Source organism: Bombus vancouverensis, chromosome 5 (genome assembly GCF_051014615.1).
Source record: "Bombus vancouverensis nearcticus chromosome 5, iyBomVanc1_principal, whole genome shotgun sequence".
In the NCBI taxonomy this organism is placed as follows: domain Eukaryota; kingdom Metazoa; phylum Arthropoda; class Insecta; order Hymenoptera; family Apidae; genus Bombus; species Bombus vancouverensis.
Genome location: NC_134915.1, coordinates 3770119 through 3791599, shown reverse-complemented (window position 1 = coordinate 3791599; position 21481 = coordinate 3770119). Strand labels below are relative to the sequence as shown.

The 21481-nt window shown below is 36.2% G+C and overlaps 1 protein-coding gene across 2 annotated transcripts in view; it reads left to right on the top strand.

Moving 5' to 3' along the window:
- Positions 1 to 21481, top strand: part of Cad87A (cadherin 87A) — a 533729-nt gene that overhangs the window by 272859 nt on the left and 239389 nt on the right. For both annotated transcript variants that reach the window (XM_033340032.2, XM_076618386.1), the window contains one exon: positions 3031 to 3086. In XM_033340032.2, coding sequence (XP_033195923.2) covers positions 3031 to 3086 — 56 coding nt within the window. The remainder of the gene's footprint in view (positions 1 to 3030; positions 3087 to 21481) is intronic.

Sequence of the window (21481 nt, the reverse complement as noted above, 5' to 3'; positions counted from 1 at the left end):
TCATAGAGATGTTCTAAGACAGCTGCTTGTTTTACGAGTATTTTTCAAGGATTTTTGGCAACTGTCGGGTAGCTTCACGAAATCTTTCTGGAAAATTTTTTGAAGCAACAATAACATCCTTTAAGTAGGTTATTTTTGAACAGTAAAATCCTTCAAATACGTTTTTCGACATCGTGTTGTTAAAAAATAGAATCTTTATAATTATTACGAAAATATTTCAACTGTTACCATAGTTTATGTGTTATACGAAACATGTTGGTTAGCACTCTAACGAGACGCGATCGTCATAATTATTCAGGTTTAAAACCGATTAGAGAATGTACATAGAAATCACAGAATATTTATTGCCAACATATATTTAGTAAGAAATTAGTATACAGCATAAACAGCCATCTTAAGCAAGTGCAAATATTAAATGCGACCCGACTGAACATCAAGATTTATTAATAAAATTAATGTAACTAATTGCTTATTTAAATAATTTTGTGGTTTCCACGAAATAGACACGAACAAGACACGACCGCCGCAATTAGTCAAGTTTAAAACCGATCAGAAAATGTACATAGAAATCACAGAATATTTATTGCCAACATATATTTAGTAAGAAATTAGTATACAGCATAAACAGCCATCTTAAGCAAGTGCAAATATTAAATGCGACCCTACTGAACATCAAGGTTTATTAATAAAATTAATGTGACTAATTGCTTATTTAAATAACTTTGTGGTTTCTATGAAATAAACACGAACGAGACACGACCGCCGTGATTAGTCAAGTTTAAAACCGATCAGAAAATGTACATAGAAATCACAGAATATTTATTGCCAACATATATTTAGTAAGAAATTAGTATACAGCATAAACAGCCATCTTAAGCAAGTGCAAATATTAAATGCGACCCGACTGAACATCAAGATTTATTAATAAAATTAATGTAACTAATTGGTTATTTAAATAATTTTGTAGTTTCTACGAAATAGACACGACCGCCATGATTAGTCAAGTTTAAAACCGATCAGAAAATGTACATAGAAATCACAGAATATTTATTGCCAACATATATTTAGTAAGAAATTAGTATACAGCATAAACAGCCATCTTAAGCAAGTGCAAATATTAAATGCGACCCGACTGAACATCAAGATTTATTAATAAAATTAATGTAACTAATTGGTTATTTAAATAATTTTGTAGTTTCTACGAAATAGACACGACCGCCATGATTAGTCAAGTTTAAAACCGATCAGAAAATGTACATAGAAATCACAGAATATTTATTGCCAACATATATTTAGTAAGAAATTAGTATACAGCATAAACAGCCATCTTAAGCAAGTGCAAATATTAAATACGGCCCAACTGAACATCAAGGTTTCTTAATAAAATTAATGTGACTAATTGCTTATTTAAATAATTTTGTGGTTTCCACGAAATAGACACGAACAAGACACGACCGCCGCAATTAGTCAAGTTTAAAACCGATCAGAAAATGTACATAGAAATCACAGAATATTTATTGCCAACATATATTTAGTAAGAAATTAGTATACAGCATAAACAGCGATCTTAAGCAAGTGCAAATATTAAACACGGTCCGACTGAACATCAAGGTTTCTTAATAAAATTAATGTAATTAATTGATTGTTTAAATAATTTTATGATATCCACGAAATATTATAGTCGCGCTAAATATCTTGTTAATTCTAATTGTCGAATATCTACACCGATGTTATTTAATTGGTTCAGCGCGGAGCGTTTTGCTTTACCAAATTGAGGTTCTCTTTTATAGCGAGATGTAGATAAATGGAACATCATTAACTTGCACGCGAACCTCATTCATTACATTTCGTCAACACGCGTTAGGAATGGTACTTACAACTAGTTTACAAGTCTTGAATAAACGAGGTGAAAAGCGATACTAACAGGGAAAGCGTGGATCGTCTCATTGTTAGTCTTCCTGTCAGTTTTTGTCATGACTGTATGGTCTCGTGTGGCTGATTAGTTATGTACCTTATTCATTGCATGCACCACGACAGTTGCCTGTATTTTCAGACTTGTTTTCCTGCAGCAGACGAGTACCTACTGCGTTGTGCTGTGTCGTAAAGAATTCTCCACAGTAAAGTATGACATTATGCTCCCGTACTCATTTATATTTCAGTATCATTTCTGTTAAAGCATAGTACATTATACACACCGAGGGTGAACTCATCCGGATAAAATGCCTTTATAATTTACAACTCGAAACGTTGACCAACCATAGACTTACGCTAAACGAGCGATATTTCTAACAGTTATTTTTTTTCTGCAAATTGTAGCGGAGGATTTCAGGTGCGAAGATGTTGTTGCGCAAATTAAAAATAAGTTCTCGATATTTGATAGAGTATAGAAATGTATAGAGAGGTATAGAGATAGATACACTATAGTATAGTATAATATAGTATAGCGCATAATAGAGTCAATTTATTTAGATAAAAATGCTTTCATAACTTACGATCCTTAAACGTTAACCAACCGCCTAAAGATTACACTAAGGAAACTTCAAATTTGATTTCTTCCCACTTGGCCGAGGACTTTCATCTGCTACTGTAGCAAAAAAAAAAGGCACAATATAGAATTTATATAATAGGAAAAATATATAAAATACCCATAATTTGTTCCAATCCTTAGCTGATGAAACAAATTTTTATCAAGCTTTTATTTCTTTACCATTTAATAACATTTAATAGCACTCTAAATTATGTTTATATTTGATTGTATCTATCGATTGTACAAATTCGAATCGTATTGCATCTTTATTTGAATCAGATAAATTTTCTACGTTCTTAACCTTTCTATTTCGAGGTAGACGAAGTTTGTCTGTAATTTATCAGGCCCGAACAGAATCTAGCCATCAATTGCAAATACTTTCGAAGAAATCAAACAATTAATCTTCGACTGGAACTGGAATTATAGTACGGTCACTGTTTTATTTGCCCACTGTTACTGACTGAAGGTTCAATCAATAATCAACACGTTTCTTTTGCCTGCAGGTTTTCCAAGAAGCTCGCGACGTTGCTGGCAATTTGTCTTTTGGCCACACGCACTGGTGAGTGATTCTCTCTGCTTCTCTTCTATGTCTTAACGTTCTATCTTGGCAGAATTCCAATGTTCTCCAATGTTCTCTGGATCTATTGCGAAAGAATTTGTGCAATCGCAAGGAAAGACAATTAATTTTTTCCAAATTTCAATCGTTCATACGTTTTAGCTAAATACTTCCAGCTATTTGTAGTCTGAGATTTAATTATCAAGTCGATTCCTAAGTTAATTTTGGAAAAGATTTGTTCATTCATCTAATATGATTTTGTATGTGTAAAGAGGAAAAGTGATTAATTGATTTGACACGATCCGGGGTAAAATCTTTTTTTTTACCTATGATTTTAACGAGACGATTTGTTCAAACCGTTAGATAATTTCGCCTTAAACTCCAACATTCCAGATGGCTGCCAATTCCAATTGTTCGATATTCATTGAACTATATGGAAAGTTTCGGTTGCAATGGAGCTGACAAGTTCATATACGTTCTAGGAAAACAACTATTTGTATTTCAATTACTCTTAAATTAAATTCTATATTAAATATGTATTAAATTAAATTCTATAAAGTTGTTCCTTGAAGTATATATAGTAAATGATCTTTTCAATTAAAATACTGTGAAATATACAGGGTGGTTGATAACTGGCGGTACAAACGGAAAGGGGATGATTCTACGCGAAAAAAGAAGTCGAAAATATAGAATAAAAATTTTTCGTTTCAGGCTTTGTTTTCGAGAAAATCGACTTTGAATTTTAAAATCGTTATAACGGATCTCACTGTAGATCGTTTTTTCGCGTAGAATCACCCCCTTTCCGCCTGTACCACCAGTTACCAACCACCCTGTATAAGAAAGAATTATAACCTACGCAGAAAGGATAGGATAAATTAAGATATTGTATAATCATAATTAAATACATAATTTTGTCCCTTACTTATTAAGCAACACTGTTTCGATAATCGAATGTTTCGTTATTCGATGTTACAGAAAGCAATCATTCCGTCAGTAGTAGGTATCCTGATAATCGAAATTCTACTATGTATATTTGTTTTTCGTTACCGCGTAATATTGTTCAGATAATGAAACTTGGATATTCTAATATAATATTGATCATTCTTGAAGCATAAAATACCCAGCAAACATGGCAGTTACTTCAATAAAATACCTAAGAAGAAAATTATTTAATGAATATATTGTTTATTTCGACTATTTAGGTACTATTGGATTGACAACTAAGTGATTGGGGATTTTGTCAATACCACCTAATGACTTTAAAGATGACTACAAAAACTAATGACTAAAAAAATAAATGACAGTTACCAAACCAATATTTTGAAATAATCGTGACTTTTCTTCCAATCGTTTCATATTGAGCTATCAAACGAAGTAACTTTTCATTTGGTATTTTATACTTGAAAGATATGTAGTGTTGGAGGTTTCCAATGTTGGTAATAATCATTTCATCAAAATATACTGTCTATAAGAAGCTTCTATGTGTATATATACAGCTTAGGCAACACCTCGATACCACTTTCGGCAAACATAACTGGCCCTTCGCTTGCGTACGTATATGTATAATCATACGTAGGAAGTTCCTGGTCTTTTCGAGTCGTTGGCACAAAATCCTTCTTACGACTTACTTACAAAATTGTCAGAGCTTTTACCCTTGGCACTTTCCCTTTCCTTTCCTTTCTTCGAGATATTTTCACACCCCTTCTAGTTCAGCTTTTGCAATGTCCCGACCTTCTTATCGTATACCCTCTTTGCGTAACACTCTTCATATGAAAATTTTAGATAACGTATATTGCTTATTGCTTTGCAATTACGTTAGAACCGAATTAATAGAGAAAGAAAATTATTCGGATAATGGAATTTTCCCATAATAGAACAATCATTTTTCTATTATAAAATTTTATTTCTTCAAACACAGATTAAAATTAATTGGCAGATTCTTGAAATATTTATGAACGCCGCATTTTTTGGCTGCCAAGTCACATAATTTTGTCGACATAAGTAACTGCATAGAGTTACGTTCTTTTTGTATTTCGAATCATCGAAGCCCTTCTGTAAATGCCACGAATGCTTCGTCATGACAAGGCACGTCTTCATTATCACTTTCGTTTGCTGTTTCCATTTGAATAAAATCGTCCTTATCGTCGTTTGTATCACGATGAAGCCATTTCATTACGTCAGTATACTTGGGGGTTCTTCTCTACTGTATGCAGCATCTGAAAAACCTACCTGCTTTTCATAATTTTCAATATCGCGTTGTTGGTTTTTAATATCTGTGATCATGGCTTTCAAAACATCGTGTATTTTTGCCAATACTGTTGCACTTACACTTCCAAGTTTTTTATTTACGTCCTCTTTTGCTTCTCCTTTCTCTTGTACATTCTTGTAAATTATTACGACCGGGACTCGTTCAATCGGAAAAATGATAGAATTTTTACGTTTTATATAGACATTAATAAAATATGTACTTATTTAAATATGTATTGTATGTACTGAACAACATTATGTTCGGATAGCAAAGTGTTCGAATGATACAACATTCGTATATTATGTTGGGCTTTGGTTTCGAATATTTTAGTATTAGTATATAATTATATTATAATATACAATAAAATATATTATTATCATAGTTGTAATCTATATACTATATTATAATATAACTATATTACATTATTGGTATACTTATATATGGTATATTATAGTTATATTATAATATAGTATATAGTATATTATATAGTATATATTATATTATATTATATTATATTATATTATATTATATTATATTATATTATATTATATTATATTATATTATAGTATGTAGTATATATAATATAACTATAATATACTATATATAACTATACTAATAATATGATATAATTATGTATAATATGCTTATATTGTTGAAAATGATAACGTGAGTTCGTGCTCGCCATCCATATGCAGATGCGTTAGTTATAAGAAATAGTAACTAGAGGATGATCCTAGTTACAATCGATAGATTTAATCGATAGGCTTTTTTGTTTTTATCCCCAGCTTTTGTAAGCGCGTGTTTTTTGGCTCAGGACGGTGTGATAGATTTATCCATTCAATAAAATAATAACTATTCTGCTCTTACCTCTGAGTATAGAAATAACAACATATATTATAATATAGTATATAGAATATATTAATATATAAATTTTATTCTGATAGTGGTTATTCGAATAAAGGCAATTTTGCTGTATTTATCTGTTTATTTCAATTATTCGCTGCATTTACTTGCAATTAGTCGAATAACGTCCATCTCTGTCACGAAAACAAAGATCGAGGAAGACGGCACGAAATAAGGCGCGAAAAATGCGAAAGCAGGAAAAGAGAGGAGAGGGGCATTTTCTTGTTCCGGTTAGGGGAAGCAGGAACCTTCCACCGAAGGGTCTTGCCACTTTCCTTCTCCTTCTCCTTCTTTCTCTTCCTCTTCTTCTTTTTTCCCCCTCTTAGAAAACCGCATATCTTAGCGAAGCTGTGAAACGGATTTTCCAGCGGAAGCAAAGGAAGGAACGTTGTTCTCCCTCGTTTCTCCCTTCTCCTTCGCGCTTTTTTTCTCTCAACGCTCCTGTCCTCCGGCTTCATCCACTTTTCACCCCCATATCCGCCACCGTTTCGGATTTGTTACTTTATTTGCACGCGCGCTTGTTTACCTTTCGCGCGTCACTCGTTCGCTCGCCACGACTGTCTCCCCTTTTCTTCCATTCTTCGCTGTTTTCGCCATCATCCCATTTTCTCTCCCAAGCTCCGATTGTTCGTGGCAACGGCGCAGCTGCATCTGCTTTCCAGGGAATTGAACGTCCTTAAACCTCGTTCGTATCAATCGAACGAAACCGTTCAATATAATTGCGGCGACTTTAATATTTGAGGAGGGCCATTGTTCAGAATTTAGTTAATCAATGGCGTTATGTACTTGTAAATAGTTTGCACAGGTAATAGAGCAGTTTCATACTCAGACGTGTATAATATGTCTGGACGATTAAATCGTCGAACACTTGAACTGTGCGTAATTGGTAATTAGCCGCACGTAATTAAAGGAATGTAAGCTGCATGTGTCTATGTATTGTATATTTTATAAGATTGTTTTATATGTTTTCGACCATTACGCGTATTCTGCAAATTTTCCTACCTTGAAATTTTCCGTAAATAGATGAACGTCCGTACAGTAGAATATTCGGCAAAAAATAATGCAGTAGATAATCGAATGCTCCAAAAATACGGAAAAGTCAATTAGTGTCGGTAAATCGTATAATAAAATCATAGAAAACATTTTGATAATGTAATATCGTACGTGTATTTAGGCTGAGTTAATTATTTAACTGATCGAACATTTGCTAACTGGTCTCGCGATATTTAACTATTTACATTTGTCTACGCTTCGTATTAAAATTTCGAAAAAAATGAGTTTATGACAAAGTCCAATGCACCTCAGACAATACGAAACTTCGGTTAACCGAGACTCCACTGTAATTACAATCTCATTTTATTCTTTTTATATTAGACGTTCTAGTCATTAAATTCCAGGGAAAACAGTGCATTTTTTTTCTGTTTTGTCCATACAACCGAACCAGATGCGCATAGCTGACCATTTATTTGTACCATACGCCGGCAACAGTAAATTAACAACGCTTGAATTGTATAAGATAATTTAGAAGCATCTTTAATCATAGTATTGTACGATATACAGGGTGGTTGGTAACTGATGGTACAAGCGGAAAGGGGGTGATTCTACGCGAAAAAAGAAGTCGAAAATATAGAATAAAGATGTTTTTTTTAATTTTTTTTTTAATTTTTCCATAAAGACAACGATCTACAGTGAGATCCGTTATAACGTACCGCACGCGTACCGAGCGAAAATTCAAAGTCGATTTTCTCGAAAACAAAGCCTCAAACGAAAAATTTTAATCTATATTTTTGACTTCTTTTTTCGCGTAGAATCGCCCCCTTTCCGCTTGTACCACAAGTTACCAACCATCCTGTATATTAATTCTGTTATCGATAGTGGTTGTCGATGACCATAAGATCTCATTATCGATAATGGTAACAGGTAACCAAAAAGAATCCTGACATCGAATATGGTTACCGATAACCAATAAAATTTTGATTAGACTTCGGTTTGTAGGACATAAAATTATCGCCTCTTTTTATTGCAATTTAACAGTTTTCAATGTGCAAGTTTTAACTTTAGGAATCCAGTGGTTCGAGAATTATGCACACGTGAAACAGCATTTTAAGCGTATTTTGGTGGTTAGTATGATATTGCTTCTATCGAACTGATATCGAAGTGAACCTAGCGTAAGGATGACCGGAGAATAAAACATAACCCAAACCTAATCCAATATTCAGAATTCAAAATTCCGCCGCAAAGTGACCCACATCCACGTGCATTTGTTAGCCAGGTCTCTGCGCTCATTGGGCGAATCGTGGAAAAGCTAACGTGGAAAAGCCAACGTTAAAGCGGGCCGTCAGATACGCCGTAAACGCTCAACTTTACATAACTTTTAAACTGTTTGCTGGATTCCTCAAACTAAGACTTGCATTTTTTGTCGTTTATAATGATTATTCTTAGCCAAAATCTTTACGTATACTATTGTAGTATCATGGACGAGAGACCTAAGAGATTATAGCAATCGACGCCACGAATTGACCGATCCCCTGATTTCCGTTGAGATAATAGGGGTGATTTAGTTTGTATAACACTGTGATTCACAGAATTATAAATTATGTATTTCCAACACTTAGATTACACTGTTGAGCAGAGATAAATAGATAATAACTTAGCGCACAAAGATAAGATAGATATGTACGCTAAAGCAGGGCTCTTATAATTGAAGTTAGTGTATGAACAATGTCGCCAAAAAGCCAAAGTGTCGACAGGCACTACAACAATATATCGTCGGTCCTTCAATCGAATAGTTTCGCGGAAAAGGCCTGCGTGACCCTGGCCACGAGCGGTTGCAGAACACGTGCGTGGTGGGACTAAGACAAACGACAAAGGGATGCTAAGGGACAAAGACGAATTAACAGTCAGTGTCAGTTGAGAAGTCAGAGAGTGTGAATCGAGAAGTCAGAGAGGGCGAATTGCGTTGTCGAGAGAGTGTGGTCCGCGTGAGAGAGAACGTTGGAACCGTAGTGACGAGAGTTGCAAATTTAAGAGTTCACGTTAAACAACCATCGTTTCCTGTTTAACCAACATCTGTCTAATCCATTTATTGTAAATAAACTAAGTGTAATAAAGATCCTACACTATGATCTTTTCAATCTGAATTAACCTGTTACGATCTCTGCTGTACAGGTGTCACCGTTATGCCGGACATGTAGAACATTAGAATATCTGGAACCGAGGCGAGGATATAGTTGTATCGTCTCTCCCTCTCTCTCTTTCTCTGTGTTTTCTCCTCTAATTGCTGTGCTGTCGTGTCGAGTCAGAGATGAATCGCAACGAACGGTTTGCTCTTCGAAATAAATGCTTCTTTTCGTTGGTGATATTCGCGCCGCGTCGAACGCGTAAAAAAGCTAATAAAACGTACCGGTACAGGCGTACGTATGGTTTTTGAAAGCAGACTTGTTTGCAACCACCTCTGTGTACGATTGATCACTCAAAGGGCAACGTTTGCCCGCTCACGAATACGCGTCAATCACGTTCTAACGATGTATTCAAATACGACGCCGCACGTACGCGTGTAATTGGACTGGAAACGTCTGCCGGCTAGATGATTTTCAAAGGTCTATTGATTTATTTCTTGTTTGCCGAATTATGATATATTTGTGTGGTGTTATTTTCCCAAATTTGTAAATATTCTTATGTATAGGAAGCAGCAGTAGCAGTTTGCAGATATATTAGAAAGAGGAGTAAGAGATTGACCAAGTTACATATACAGAGTGGAATGGTAATCGTAGTGCAATCGGTCAGAGGTTGATTCTACGTGAAAAAATAAGTCGAAAATGTAGAATACAATTTTTTCATATGACGCTTCGTTTCTGAGGAAATCGAGTTTGAAAATTCGTCGGATGTGCTTTAAACTTGGCTAAGAGGCGACTAGGCGAACAAGCCACTGGAGGTTACTGTACACGTGAAAATAAGTTCAGAATGTGAAATAAAACTTTCTCGTTCGAGGCATCATATTCGAGCAAATCAAATTCAAATATGTTTAATTACGAACTGATCTCGTACACGCGCATGATACATTTTCGAACTTTCGATCTTTTTCGCAATGAAGCATCTTATTTATTTTCAAATACATTTTAAATCCCTGTCGACTATTTACTCTTGTTTAGCCCGAAATTAACCAAATTTAAAACATTTAAATAAATTTTGTCAAATCTTCAAAGTCAGTTTTCTCGAAGACGAAATCTCAGATTAAAAAATGCTATACTAAACTTTTTCCTTATTTTTTCACGTAGTATGAACCCCTGCCCGTATGTACTACGATTAACGCCCTACCCTGTATAGATTAAGATAGATTTACAAATTTACACACGCTATATGGTGGCACTATTTGGAGAAATAAAATGTTATAAATTAATGTATTGCTGTTTGTGGCAACACACATATGAGACAATGCTTCTAATATCGCCGATAAGAAGTATTTTGAAAAAAGCATCACCAGAAGTCAACAAGGGATTAAAGTCGTAATCGAAAATGTATAAAGAAACATATTTTATGTACGTGAAAGACAAATGATGTCTCTTTCGTTTGAGACTAATTTGATATAAAATTGTGTCTTACGCTTGGCTTGAGAACGATTTCAAATTTGGCCAGCGATATTAGCTACACTTACGATGCTAATAAATTTTGCAGAGTGGAAAGTACAAAAAGTCGTATGATAGCACAAACATTATTTTGTTTAATTTATTCGAAAATTTTATTTTGTATAATTTGCTTGCGATAAATAAATTTATAGAAGTTTGATTTTCGAGGAAACAAAAAATGCAGTCGAACAATTTCAATTCTGAAATGATCTTGTAAGAAAATCATAAATTATCGTATTTCAATGATCTATGTAATATAAATTTAGAAACAAAGATTTTAAGATGTAAAAAATATGATATAAAACCATTTCATTATTTTTACATTATAAAGTTTCTTTTTTTTCTTTTTTTTTTTTACTAAACTTGGCTTTTTAAATATTCAGAAATACGAAACTGTGTCGAACATATTGCAAACATGGAAACGGTTGAGAAGATTTCGTTTAAAGTTTCAAGAGTATCCTATTTATTAAAAAAATTTCATTAAAATCGTGTGGTTTTAAGTAATTACGTATGCATATCGTTTATTTGATCGACTAAAATTTAGTTTAAGAAATACCTTCCATTCGTTTAATATTCTATATTCGTTTAATATTTTAGCGTTTGAAATATTCCTCTCCATATTTACACCATAAACGATTTTGAAATGAAATATTGTTTAAATATTGCACTAGTACGTATAGTATGATATAAGAGAAAATATAAATGAATAATAACAAAAGTATATATGTCATTCTGTTAATCCGAAATAGATAAAATATTTAAATATATAAACGTTTCTTCTTAACAAATTCTGTCAAACACCATTCAAAATTTAGATGACAAAGTGAGTCTGTTACGTCGCGTAACACTCTACCGAGCCGAGGCCACACACCACGGGCAAGATGGCAACCAGATGTCTTCGGATACTTACTGCGTATCCTCAATAGCCTCAAGTACCTTCCATAAATCTTATAGATTTCCTAGTAAAGGTCCTTCAAACCAAACAAACGTCTATTTCGGAAGAATTTCCAAAGACTATTGTCTACCACGGCTTAACTAGGGAAAGTTAGTTTTTCTCACGTACGCTGCAACTTTCCTCCCACTAACCACTTTCTCTCGAGGGCGGTTAAGACCCTTCGTTTAACCAATTAACAACGAAGCCTATTTCCCTCACTCTCTTAACTAACATCGGCACCAACAAATCCGACGGTCCCGTGCGCTAGACACACCCATCCTTAGCTTTCCTCCGAGACAGCATCGTCTCCCAAGAGAGTACTGATTTTACATCCTTCGAACGGTCAACATCCTTTAACCGGATATATACACATCTGCAGATCAGTCACTCATTCATCTCGTACATACGCACCAGCGTAACTGCCTTCGTTATAAGTTGTTGGAATAAACGGTGAAATATAACTTACTCTACTGCGTCATACTCATTTAACCACCTCATTCCTTCGAGCCGGATCATCAGTGGCAGTGGATAGTTTTGTCACCCATCCGGTCGAAACATTTGGTCCTTCGAGCCGGATTCAGTGACAAGTGAAAAGTGTGGACACGTAACCGGTCGAATCATTCGATCCTCAAAGCCGCATCACGCGTCAAGTGAAAAGCGCATACCAGTGACACCCACTATCATACAGTGCCACGTGAATCCAACATAACCAGCAGCGGAAGCGTTACCCCCCAGCGAGGTCAGTAACGTCAAGGATCGTCACCCTTGACGAGGTATAATTCGGTGGTTGAAACGCAACCACGCAGCCTCCTGCCGCAACTGGACAATCGTCAACAGAAGTAAGTTATAACCACTCCACTCTCAACTATATAACAAACAATGGCAACCGGAAACGAAACAGAAATCACCTCCTTGCATCGGGAGCGAAGCTATCTAAGCGACCAATTCCAGGCCGTATCGAAATCACTCGACGAATACGAACAGTCTGGTCAGCACTACAAGGCCACCTTAATAACTTATCGAAAACAAGTCGACGACATTTGGAAACGGTTTAACATTGTCAACGACCAATTACTTGAGCTCGACGACATCGCACCTGTGGACTTACTCGATGTCTATGTGGATCTGGTAGTACGATTGAGCGCTCTCATCGAACTTAATTCTTCCTCAACGGATGCCTCCAAGAGAGTAGCGAATCCAAAACCCCCGGAATGCAGCAACAAAACTCCTAGCAGGTTCCAGAGACCACCGATCCCATCGCATGACACGCGAAGCTCATCGCATCACACTCGCAACGTGTCACCTAAACGCGGCCCGACGACAACCACATTAGCATCGAACGTTCATGACTCTTTAACCGCAGCCCACAACGAAGATAGTAACGGGTTGAATCCCATCCAGGATAGCAACAAGGTCAACGTCGAGTCGAAACCTACTGTAAAGGCTTCGAAATCCACTGTGCTCAAACCATCCAGGGGCAGTGTTTCTTCGGGCAATACTTCTACGATGGACGTCCAACACAACGTATCGACGTCCAATCATCTCTCTTACATCACGTCATCTGCACCACCCGAGATTAGAAACATTGCATCGGACAGTCACACTTCGAGACGTAACGCGAAGACTCCTCCTTCGCCACCTCAGAGATGTGCTACGCCTGCAATTGGCCCTACTCAGAATCATTGCCTCATTATTAATACCATGACTAATCACTCAAATGGTATCGGTAATTTACAGAACATTCTATCTGATTTCAACGATTCTCTACTGAGTTCACAGAGCGCCACACCGAACAAGTCGCGTGTCACGGACTTCTCCCTGAAGTCACCCTTGGCTGCAACGACGCTACCACACTCTCCAATGGCAAAACAAGTCCAAATCACGACGCCCAACGCTTCTCCTCTACCAAGAATCATCACTAAGAGAATGCGATTCGAGCGGGTCATCGGGGGGAGTCCAGCCTCCCAATCAACCTCAAACCTCCGCACCGCGCTTGATGAATCTTCACCAAGCATTACCGACGTTCCCTTCGACGATACTTCCTGGGCCGAGGTGTTTAACGACACTTCCAGAAGCAAGATTCACGACACTTCTTGGGTCGTGAATTTCACCTGGAAATCGCTCGGCATCGACGAGGAAGACGGCGATCTAGACTACAAGGGAGACAACGTGCCATCCAGGCAACGGGCCTTCGGCCGCATCGCCAAGTTCACCCTGGGGACGATAGCATCATCCGGACGGCCGTTGTTCACACGGCAAGGAGCATCTTGGATCGAGGTGCCACGCAGCTCGTCCTACCATCGAGCCAAGTCGATCCAGCAGAATACGGGCCATCAACTATCAACATGGAGTTGGGCGGCAGCTCCAATTAACTTTACCTTACAGAACTTTTGATCGGTACCCTCTCAACGGGGGGAGTATGGAGGCCCCGGAGGGATACGAACCCTCGATCTCCTGTTTACCAACTTCGAGGCGTTTTGTAACCGATTTGGCCTTAAACACCTTGCAATATCTGAGTTCGTGAGATCCTTTGCAGGTCGGACACATCCACATCCGATCTGTAATATGTGCTCGTTCATGCCGTACGTTTTGTCGGTGACGAGTGTGTTGGTAGGTATCCCCTTTTCTCATTGGTGTTGGAGCGTTCGTTTGATCGCCGTTTGTCCTTGTTTGTAAGAAGTCTATTAAGTGCGTGTATGACGGCAATTTCTTGTCTGGTAAGGTGCATTGCCATTTGCAAATGATGGCTGGGGGTAGCTTCGATGTAAGTAATTTGAGAAGAACGGTGTTTGATGTGATTGGGTCACCGAGGTTCTCTAACGCTTGGATATTTATCTTGACCGTCTCGAGAAAGTCGTCTATGGCTTCGGGTGTCTCTTTAACTATTTTCGGATAGTCGAAAAGCAAGTCTAGGTGGCGCATGCAGATTTGACGGTGGCAGTCGAATTTTTCCTTAAGCACGTCGACGGCGATTGCATAGTTTGACTCAGTGATGGCTAACGATTGTATACTTCGCGCGGCCTTTCCGGTCAAAGAGGATCGTAGGTAGTGAAATTTCTGCACGGATGTAAGTCGCTCGCTTCGATCGATAGTGGATAAGAAGGAGTCGTAAAAGCAGTGCCAATTTTCGATGGCACCGTCAAAAGTAGGCAGGTGAATTTCCGGCAGTTTAACTGATGTCGGCTCGGCGACATTAGACGACTCGGAGCCTTGTGATTTCGACGACGATGCTGGTGTATCATCCATGAGGGTGTGTATTCGGACTACAAGATCATCATATGTGTCGGTTACTTCGGAAACGCGCGCGTCGTCTATCTCGCCTAAATCTTCTAATTCCTCTTGTAACAATCGACACTTAAAAATGATTAATATCGCGAAATAAAGTCGAATCTAACGAAAAGTAACTGTAAATTCTTATTTTCTAAAGAAATAAAAGCTCAGATAGAGAAACTCGAAGGAAACCAATATAACTTGGAAAAATAAAATAAAATCGGAAACCCGGAACACTCGATAGTCTGGACAACTCAATTGATACATTAATCTTCCGGCAAAGAGAAAATCCAGGAGCGAATCTTAGTTTAGTAATCTCATTCTTTTTCTTACAATTTATATCGTCGCGGTATAGATCACAGTTTCAAGTGCAATCCACGTTGACCACAAATTGTAAAATGTAAGCTGCATTTAAAGCATAAATATTATTGTTATATTAAAGAACATATCAGCGTTTGAAACGTAATAAAATTGACATTTGTAACGATCTTGTGAACTAATTGCTTCATTTATAACATGATTCTTCCGAAAAGTCATACTTTCCATCGAAGAAAAGTGGGTCAAGATCATAAAACATATTAGCTTCCATTTCGAAAACTAGAATTTATCGTAGAAATTTTTACAGCATTGGCAAATAACTTTTCGTATAAACTTCGAATCGAATTTACGACTTGCCCCCGTATTTAATTTGAATTTTACATGTGATACTTACCTTCTGCGTAAGCGATTGTAATAAACTTTTGTTAGTGACCAATAAAAATAGTGTTTGACATAAATATTTGCGTAAATTATCATACGAAATTGGCCGGGTTTAAGAGCTCAGATTTCTATGATTTTAAAAATAAGTTCGAAAGACAGAATTTTCTTTAATAAATGAATTCAACGAGCTTTCTTAATACATTCGCTGTTATTGACGCATGTGGTGCGTCGACTGAATTTCTTAGTCAATTTTGCATCTTGTACAATTGTTACATTTTAAAATTGGTCAAAAAACTAAATAGGATAGTGGATAGAATGTTGGGAGAAATATTATTAGGATAGAACGTGCTTTACCTGGATTAATTGGCAGGCAGAACTGTTCAACTGATGGAATAGTTCCTATGGTAGCGGTTTATTAGTTATAACCTGCAGCTCTTATTATTAGTTCGAGCAAGTAGCAGCTGATGTTCGGAAAACTGAAGTTGAGCAGTTGTTTCTGTACCGCATTCAACGCGTGATCATATAACTGAAATTATGCTTGTAAACTACGGTTCGGATAAGGCTATAGATATAGCAGATGCGTGTTCTGACAAATTATTATTCTGACGAATTAAATCAAACGCATACATTTTCTCTGCAAATTGTTCGTCACTATGTTCCCCACAATTGGTCGATCGTTCCTTTGATACATCGCAAAGTACGATGGTTGAGTAGAGTAACCTGATGCAAATTCAATGGTCCGTGACAAGCTACTAATCATCCACGAGACAACGAAGAAACTTTTTTATTTTTTTTAATTAAACTTGTTCTAACGGATTTGTGAGATTTTTCTGATTAAAATGAGTCCAAAGGGGATATAGTTTAAATCACATTTACATGTATACTTAATAGACGAAAGAAAATAAGTTAATGTCAGTAGATAAGCAAATATGCTTCAAATTATATCGTGTTTGGTCTTGTTTTACTCAGACAAACCTGCCAATTACATTGGTGAAAGTTTTATTCGACAAAAATTGCAAACAAAAAAGTTCCATTGTTGCATTAACATTGTCTGACCGATATATTTCCTTTCGCCCAGCCGATTCTCCCACCTCTTTCTTGTTCACTTGCGTTGTCTTTTTTTAACGTCGGCAAAATGCTGAGTCGTTTCTATTACATACAATCGAGTTCTATACATTGTACGTGATAACTCATCGCCGAGGAGTTCTGATTTCATATCAGTTACGCGGAAGATAGTATACATAAATTCTTATGAATGTATGGAATTCGATGTTCAGGTATTTCATTCTACGAAAAGAGTAGTTTGTCAGAACACGCATCCACTGTAATATAAATCATTGTCTAATAGAGCGTAGTTCATCTCGTATTTCTAAAGCTGATCACTCGCCTGTTCATACAAAGGAAATGCAGATTATAAATACTGTGTTTGAAATAAAGTTATTTCTAATGAAAAGAAGAATTCAACATCAAAAATAGGTGTCTGTTGTGTATAATTACCATAGAATTCCATGTAAATTGTAATTGCCTTTGTAATTTCTTTTTCCATTACCAAACTCAAACCAAACCTGAATCTAATGCTAAAAGCTATTGCACGGAAGAACTCCATTTATTGGGATGAAATTTTAGTTAATCTCTGTTTAATCGAAGATCTGTCATCGACAACAGTGAATTGATTTGTCTGAATGATAACTACGTGGTATTATATGAACGAAAAGTAATAAGTAGCGAGGAAAATCAATGAACTCTAATTACATATATAATAACGTAAATTCTTAGAGTAAATCGGACGATCGATTCAGGAAAAAGCGAGTTTATTTTGGGAATAATGAAATTAAATACAATAACAGTTAATAACAAATCTACTACAAATTTTATCTGGAAAATTGGGAATCGATTTTCTAAGTTCTAAATTACTATTCTTCTCTCGTGATCTAATCTATTCAGCAAAATGATTGGCGGTAAAACAAAGCAAAAGTAAAAATTTCGGTTGGCGGGTAGTTTGAATTTTATAGAATTTACATATATAAGATATATATATGTATGTAATATATGTAAATATATCTATATAAAATATGTAAATCTATGTATATAAAAAAGTATAAACTGACTGTCTGTTCTACAGCTTCAGATAAATGGAGTTCTACTGTAATATCAAAAATACTTTTACATACATACAGAATAACACGTAAAAGCTGGCACCACGTGATTCCTCGTGGAAAACTAAAGGAAGACTATAGAATGAAATTTATTATTCTCAGCTTAGTTTTCGAGAAAATCGAGTTTGAAAATTTATCAAGAATTCTTGAACGTGCTAATCGCGGACTAGGCAAGATTAGATAATAGACAGAAGGTCATTGTACGTGTGAAAATAAGTCGAAAATGTGGGTTAGGAATAAAATTTGTCCGTCTAAGGATCCAGAAAATAGAGTTTGAACATATTTAGTTACGAATCGACCTAGTATTGGGTTGTCCGGAAAGTGTCTTTCTTTTATAGACACGTCTTTTACATGAAAGACATCAAACATGAAACCTAATCTGTCGAACGTTGTGATCTTTATTTTGATAGAACAAAGTGGATCATACGTAATTCGATAAAATAATATAAAACGAAAAATGTTGTGTATCCATTATTTCCTTATAAAACGAAAGAAACTTTTCGGACGACTTAATACATGGTTTTTATAAATTTATTTTTCTCGGAAACAAAACGTTTTGCGAGGAAATTCTACTCTACGCTTTCGATTTATTTTTACACGTAGAACGATCCGCTATCAATTATTTAGTCCTATTCAGTGTAGAATTAGTCAACACCGAACAAATTTTATTCCGTATCTGTTTCTAACAAAATCTGTTTCTACTAAATTCCGTATCTCAAAATCTCGACCCAAGCTGCGATTGTATAGGTACGTATGTACAAGCTAAATTACTGAGAACGCTGACCTTGACAATATACATCGAGGTCCACGAAATTCACAAGGCGTGCCATTTTCCATTTAATTAGCTCGTATTTTACTACCTACCAGCGAGCCTGTTAATCGAACAAGGACGCGTATCGATTCAGTTTACATACGCTTCCTGAGGAATCGATATCGTTCGTGTCTTCGAATGTGTACTCGTCTACGTGATACGACGTGCACGGGTGTTCGAATATCCATCGGTCACCCGGTTTGCGCACTGTCATTTCGTCGGTGAATGTGGCTTCTGGCCGGGAGATTCATTCAGGATCCCGTTAAATACGGCTTCGTCGAGGCAGAGCAACGAGTTTCCGATAATGCCGGATGCAGTCGGCCGTATTACTGGATAATGCGTCGCTCGCTCAATAATACGCGGCATCCGTGTCTGTTCAATCACATTTGATCGCTTGAAAAGTCCCGGCCTTCCCATTCATCCGTAACCCTTCTTTTCTCCTATGCTTTTTTACCACCGATGCCTCGTCATACTGCGCCTTCGCGCGTTGTCGCAGTCGTCCACCGTTAGCGTTTCCTCTTACCAATCTCTTCGTCTCGTCCTCTCCGCTGGTTATTATTTCTCCTATGTTCCGCTTCGACCCGTTAATAATCGCTAGCTTTGTCGGAAACGATGCCGTTATCGAATCATTTGTCGTCGCGATCTGTCGTCGTGTTTTTGCATGTGGCTCGAGCGTTCGTATCGTTATCCGACTCCAGGTTCTGAAGAAGAACGCGTTTTGGACTCGACTTTTACCCGGTTCGTTTTTGTTTCGTTGTTCGTTGCGCGAGTCACTGATAATTCAGTATCTGCTTCGTAATAATATTTGGCTCGTGGTAAGGAATTTATTTAATAGGCCATCGTTTTTGCTTTATAATGGATTGAACTTACGGAAATATACAGGGTGGTTGGTAACTGGTGGTACAAACGGAAAGGGGGTGATTCTACGCGAAAAAAGAAGTCGAAAATATGGAATACAAATTTTTCGTTTGAGCCTTTGTTTTCGAGAAAATCGACTTTGAATTTTCGCTCGGTACGCGTGCGGTACTTTATAACGGATCTCGCTGTAGATCGTTGTCTCGATGGAAAAATTGAAAAAAAAAATTAAAAGAAAAATTTTTATTCTATATTTTCGACTTCTTTTTTCGCGTAGAATCACCCCCTTTCCGCTTATACCACCAGTTACTAACTACCCTATATATAAAAATGAATAAATATGATATCATAATTGAGGAACGCGAAGGTTGCGTTTGCTCATGTGTGTTCAACTCTATTGTGGGCAACGAATATCCATTTTTATGTTTCTTTCGAAATCTTCTATTTCCTTTTTTTTTATGAAAACATCAAATAATCGTGTTGTATCTTCATTCCTGAGACAGTTTTACGTCGAAATTTATGCAAAAGTTTTATATAGATAGTGTTAAAGTTTCAGATAGTATTCAAATTTCCAGCCTATTTAAGTTTTACACTTGTTCAATAGCAGCGACATTTTGATCGACCGAAAACCGAACGTTTTACAAAAACGTAAAAGAAACCGTTTCTCTGTTATTAATTATTAATAATACACATAAAATTGGAGGTCATGTTCTCTTCAAAATGGAAATTTTTAAATTACTTTATTGGACTGAAAGCTGTTTGTTTTAGCTGCGAACGTGACTGTCAGTAGTTTAGGTTTGTGTATAGTCAGTCACCTACGGTATGCTACAATTCAATTCTCAGTTGATATCATTGCACCGTAAATAACTGTAGTAGGATATATACATAAAACATTATTTTTCCTATTCGATGAAGTCAAAGAATTTATTTCTCTTATTGTTAGAAGAAGTTTTGGATGGGTATCAAAAGATGTCAAAATAAACCTACCCGATTAGTATAATTTACTACGATACTTATTACGATAATTAGTTTTACTCATTCTATGTACACGGTTCTTACATTGCAATTATTTATAACGCAATTAAAATGGATCAATATGTAAATTCATGAGTTGAGAATTACATATATCTATGTACATGTCTTATAGCGCATTTTGCAATAAAATTCTGATCATGAAAATCAGAAGAGCTTGCACAGCCGAGAAAAAGCTGTAAACATATTTCCTTTGCCAACATTAAAGAACTTCTCAATATATTGTTAACTTTCACAGAAACTCCAAGTTTGACTCGAAGCATGTCATTCGACTTTGAGGAGAAAGTTGTTCAATTTTTCCAACGTTTCTCGCTTTTTTACTCGATTAAAATATTTATGTACAACGTTTCTCAATTTGCTTTGATTTTACCAACGTTATTTCCAGAGATGTTTGGCTTTAATTAATGCTATATATTTTCCTTTGATCGGTAAAGCTAGAAATTTGCACACGTGCCTAATTAGCATAGTTCCTTCGTTTTTAATTTATCATTTGAATTTTTATTTGATTTTATATCATGAGGTACAGTAATGGAAAGATTATTTTTTTAATTTATTCGTAATGAAATCGTACATAAGGTGAAGTGACTCGCGAATTGCGAGTTCTAAGAAAGTTATATTTCATAATTTTTTGCGTTTCGTCAATTTCATTAGTCGACAACTTATTTATTTATTTATTTATTTATTTATTAGCGTGCATGTCTTGCTGAATTTCTGTGTCATTAATCTGCTAGATTATCCCAAGCAGCTGAGCCCGTATATTCTTAAATGTCTTAAAAACTTCTCTTCATTTCTCTTGATACAGCGACAAGACAGGCTATTGACAAGAAAGGCAGTAACCACTTAATTAAGAAACCTTCTGCGGTCG